Source organism: Salpingoeca rosetta, assembly GCF_000188695.1.
Source record: "Salpingoeca rosetta unplaced genomic scaffold supercont1.35, whole genome shotgun sequence".
Taxonomy (NCBI): domain Eukaryota; class Choanoflagellata; order Craspedida; family Salpingoecidae; genus Salpingoeca; species Salpingoeca rosetta.
Window position 1 is genome coordinate 599,164 of NW_004754899.1, and position 5,000 is coordinate 604,163.

Consider the following 5,000-nt stretch of genomic DNA (forward strand, 5'->3'; position numbering starts at 1 on the left):
GCTCTGCAGATCGCACCGCCTTCTCCGCCTTGTGGTGCGAGTGAACCACCGCTGTGTGCGTGTGTGTGTGTGTGTGTGTGTGTGTGTGTGTGTGTGTGTGTGTGTGTGTGTGTGTGTGTGTGTGTGTGTGTGTGTGTGTGTGTGTGTGTGTGTGTGTGTGTGTGTGTGTGTGTGTGACGATGTGTGCGTGGAGGTATGTGTGTGTGTTTTCATGTTGGTCAGGTGTGGCGTGAGGAGCTGAGGAAGAGGAGGCAAGTTTTCGTGTGTTGCGATTTGAGAGCCTGTCAGTCACAAACGTGCGTGTACCACCCAGGTGCAGCACAACAGAACGCACGCGCAAGTGGCACTCACATCTGAGCTCCCTGCGTTCCTCAAGGATATCTTGCCACTGCTTGCAATACTCTTCATACCCTGTGCACACGAGGACAATGAGGCGAATGCAAGTGGAAGGAAGATAGAGAGCGAAGACTCAACTCACACTTTGCGGGCAGTTCTAACACTTTGTACACACACATTCACAAACACACGCACACATTCACACACACACGCATACATTCACACACACACACACATTCACACACACACACACACATTCACACCACGCACACACATTCACACATTCACACACACACACATGGACACACCTTGGAGGTACTGCTGGAAGCTTGACACGAGCTCTGATTCCGATGCCTTCATCTTCTTGACAAATTCGCTGATGGGTGGGGACTGGCGCTTTGCCCAATACTCCAAGCCCCTGATGACACGATGGTCGAGAACAAAGCAAGTCCAATCAATCCCAGACGAACGCGTGTCCATGTGCGTTGTAAACGTGTGATATGTGTGTGATTGTGAGTGTGGTTGTGCATGTGTGTGTGTGGTTGTGAGTGTTAGTGATTGTGAGTGTGTGCGGGATCGTCAACATTTCCACTGTTCCACGTTAAACCCCTCCCCCTTATCTCATACCCACACACACACACACACACACACACACACACACACACACACACACACACACACACACACACAAACACACAAACACACAAGCACACACACACACACACACACACACACACACAAACACACAAGCACACACACATGCACACACACACCAGCTTGCCACTCACGAGAGAAGACGGGTATCTGAGTTGATGAGAGCATTGAGAGATTTTGCAGAGTGTTTGAGCTCCAGCAGCACGTTCTTGAGCGAGCCATCCTCCTGCAGCTTGTTCAGCTGTCGGCGAATCAAAGACATGGCTGTCTTTCAACAGGGGTGGGGGTTCAAAGGGTGCAAACTCAGAGAGACCTTTTGGTCTTGACCTTGGCTGGACCTTGGATGATGAGCTGATATGGGGTGGTGTGAGATATGATATGTGGTGGGGTGATGGCAGAGATGAGTGCGTGTGTGATTTGTTTGATGGCAGAGGTTTGGGTTGGAAAAAATGGAAGAAGATAGGCATGAAGGAAGGACATCAACATCAAGCAACCAGCAACCAGCAGCAATCACCAACCCATCCACGCGAAGTAAGACGCGGTGCAAGCCAAGCAAGCGAACCAAGCCCAACACGAAGAAGAAGGCCCAAGCAAGCCCAATCACCATCATCACATGCAACACCACGACGCAACACCACCACAAACCTCCGTCCGCACCGACTGCAGCAACACTGTGCTTCTTGGTTGCTTGCTTGATTGCTTGCTTCGCCAAATTGATTGCTTCTTGAAATGACGAAATGCGTCGGCCTTGAAGGTCCTTCCACTCCTACGTTGCACTTTATGGTGTCGCTACCAGGTGTTCTTGGCGGACGCTGCTCGCTTCGCCGCTCCCCTTCAAACTCGCAGCCTTCCCTCCTCTTCCCCTTCCTCTCACACCAGGCAAACTTCTTTGTCTTTGCGCTCACTCCCTAACCTTTTCCCCCGCTTCTCTCAAACCTCTCAATGAATGGAGGAAGCGGTGTGCTGGCATGCCCACACACTGCTTGTGGGAAGCGGTATGGCAGCTTGCCTGCACTTCGGCGGCACATCCGGCTGAAACACGCGGAGGACAAACACACGCTCATCCCAGCTGCTGTTGAGCTTGCACGCGCACTGCCACAGCTGCCTGAGAAGTGCCAGTTCTGCGACAAAGTGTTCGACACGCACGCCAAATGCAACAACCACATGCGACGAACACACCCAGCAGAATATCAGGTGGGCCAAAGTGAGTGAGCAGTTAACTAACTTGCATCCCCGCTGAATGCACACCGCAGCCAGCCTGTGTCGATCCAGGGTGGTATTTGGATGAATTTGTGCGTAGTTGTGTGTGTGCAGTTGTGTGTGCAGTTGTGTATAAGCTCGTATGCGTGCGTGGATAACTTAAATGCACTCACCTTGTGCCTTGTGCAGTGGTGTGGCGTGTCATTCCTGCGCGCGTGCCCATGCTTGCCCATCGTTGTCAATGGTGTGTCTGCAAACTCATGTTCCCCCCCCCCCCTTTTTTTTTGGCTTTGTCGATGTGCTCTACAACCTCCTGTTTCAAGGGCCGCTCGACATTCAACTGCCCAATGGCGTGTGGCTGCACATATCCAACTGCCCGAAAACTCATCGCCCACCTCAAAGCACGGCATCCCCAAATCCTCACACCAGACAGTGAGTCAGATGTTGCCTTGTGCTGCGTGTGTTGATTCACGCTGGTGTTGGTTGATTCACGTCATCGTGGTTGTGGGGAAGACAATACACACCTGATGTTGACAAGCTCACTAATTCGCACTTGTTTCGCCATCGCGTGTATTGTCGTTGCTGTAGTGCACTCTGTGCACATATTCCCATCCATGGCCGCGTTTGAGGCGTGGTTCACAACCATGACGCTGAAGACGCACTCTCAATTCACTGCGCGCCGAACCAGCACGCCTGCAAGCGCCGAGCACTGGGGTAAGAAAGAAAAGTGTATGTTCGCCTGCACACATGATGCGTGCCTTGTGCATGTGTGCTGGGAACGGCCGTGAAGTGTGTCACAAACTGCGGAGCGTACTCGTTGTATCTTGTCCTATTGTGCCCCCCTCCCCTGCACAAGGCTCATTGCCTCGTACTCTTTGTCATCTGTGCCGTGCATCAAAAGGCGACGATGTGGGCGACGTGGCCGTGGGCGAGCGCGTGACATACACGTGCGCGTGTCACGGGCCAGCGCGAACGGCTGAGCGGCAAGTGCGGCGGCAGCGGGCGAGGGAATCAAAGCACGTGGGGTACTGCCCTGCTCGCATGTGGCTGGCGGTTGAAGCCACGTCTGCACGCGACACCACAACTGCAACGAATGGAGAGATTGATCACGCACACATGCAACAACAGCAACAACAGCAACAACAACAACAACAACAACAACAACAACAACAACAACAACAACAACAACAACAACAACAACAACAACAACAACAACAACAACAACAACAACAACAACGCGTGCGCGTGGAGGTGTTCAACTACCACACGCACCCCTGCAACGTGCACGATGTGCGCATCCCCGAGACGGTCCGCGAGCACGTGCGGTCGTGGCTGCAGTGCGGCGTGCCGGCATCAGCTGTGGTCATGTTGTGTCGCACCATGTACCCGCCAACTCACCCAGCACACCACATCACCCTTCGAAGCGTACACAACTTCACCCGTGTAGCCTCCAGCCACGACCGCCACGAGCAAGCGAACGATCATCATCGTGGTGGGAGCGCTGGCTCACGTTCAGGGCACGCACCCGGGACCGCCCAACAGCAATCTGCTCACGCATCATGGCACGATGACGACGATGACGACGACCACCACCAACAGCAACATCAAGCAGGCCAACAAGTTCAGGGTGAGGAGGTGATGGGCGTGGCTTCCTTCGCTCGCGCTTTGAATGCGGGCAGTGATGGCTGCGCAATCGTATCGTTGAAGCTTGCAGGCAACGAGACATTTACCATCACCACCGCAGTGCACAACAACAACAACAACGGCAACAACAACGGCAACAACAAGAACAACAAAAACAGCAGCAGCAGCAGCAGCAGTCGAGAGGGCGTGTTATCACACCACAGTGCAATCAGCGCGCGTGGTGTCACAACTGCAACGCCAAGGGATCACAACGCCAGCACCGATGATGATGATGCTGATGCTGATGCTGTTACTGCTGATGCTGATGGTGATGAAGACGGTGGTGGGCTTGGTCAGCGCAGCCGCAAACGCACCAGCGCTCACACGGATTCGCCGACGCCAGCACGGACAACCTCATCACGCTCGCCGTCGTCCTCCCCATCATTGCTGTCCCTCTCACGGTTTGCACCGCCGTTTGGCAAGTCGGAGTTTGTGGCTGTGATGCAGTCGCCGTGGCAGGTGGAAATGGCGCAGACACACGGCAGGCGGTTTGCTGCTGTTGCCTGCACACATGACACCACCCAGCACCACCACCTCCTCATCACCATTGCAACCAAGGACCACCACGGCTGTGGCGTTCCCATCGGCCACTGCCTCACCAGCGCATCGCGCGAAGCAGCCACCCGTCACCTGCTTCAGACGGCGCTTGCACGTCACGGCGTGACCCCATCCTCCATCGTTGTCGATGATGATGCCATGCAGGCGGCTGCCGTCATGCACGTGTTTGCACACGCCAGCGAGCTCATTCTCTCCCTGCCCCAGCTCCGCAAGGCCTGGTGAGGGGAGGGTTGTAGGTTTGTCGTGGAGAAGGGGGGGGGGGACATTTATGTGTTGTGTGCGTGTGTGCGTGTGTGTGCTTGTGCTTACGTGTGTGTTGTGTGTGTGTGTATGTGTGTATGTGTGTGTATGTGTGTGTATGTGTGTGTGTGCTTGTGTCCTTCAGTGCGCTCGCATGGCTCTTGTGTGCACATTCATGTACTTCTCTGTGCTGGTGCTTGATTTCAATCACCGCTCACCATCGTCGTTGCCGGCCAACGTTGCTCTCTGCAGGACTGCTGGCATTCAACAGCGGGCATCGTGTGATGACATGGCGTTCAGAATGCGCACGGCCATGGAGGCGGTGGCTG

General features: G+C 54.5%; 2 protein-coding genes across 3 annotated transcripts in view; one reads left to right on the forward strand and one right to left on the reverse strand.

The window, feature by feature from the left end:
• The window catches only part of PTSG_13008 (uncharacterized protein), an 8,160-nt gene extending 6,688 nt beyond the window's left edge, over positions 1–1,472 (reverse strand). Inside the window, exons 1-4 of the mRNA XM_004988523.1 lie at positions 1,125–1,472; positions 645–754; positions 352–411; positions 1–51 (exon numbers count right to left, since the gene is read on the reverse strand). The exon at positions 1–51 is cut by the window's left edge and continues 338 nt beyond it. Of these exons, the coding sequence (XP_004988580.1) occupies positions 1–51; positions 352–411; positions 645–754; positions 1,125–1,252 (349 nt within the window). The 5' untranslated portion in view covers positions 1,253–1,472. The remainder of the gene's footprint in view (positions 52–351; positions 412–644; positions 755–1,124) is intronic.
• Positions 1,473–1,833: 361 nt separating this feature from the next.
• Positions 1,834–5,000, forward strand: part of PTSG_10243 — a gene marked incomplete at its 3' end in the record, with an annotated part of 4,636 nt that continues 1,469 nt past the window's right edge. Inside the window, exons 1-5 of one of the 2 annotated variants that reach the window (XM_004988525.1) lie at positions 1,834–2,184; positions 2,514–2,622; positions 2,779–2,904; positions 3,092–4,649; positions 4,924–5,000. The exon at positions 4,924–5,000 is cut by the window's right edge and continues 173 nt beyond it. In XM_004988525.1, the coding sequence (XP_004988582.1) occupies positions 1,933–2,184; positions 2,514–2,622; positions 2,779–2,904; positions 3,092–4,649; positions 4,924–5,000 (2,122 nt within the window). In that variant the 5' untranslated portion in view covers positions 1,834–1,932. Of the gene's footprint in view, positions 2,185–2,475; positions 2,623–2,778; positions 2,905–3,091; positions 4,650–4,923 lie in introns of those variants that run through there. The other variant, XM_004988524.1, reaches the window with a different exon arrangement.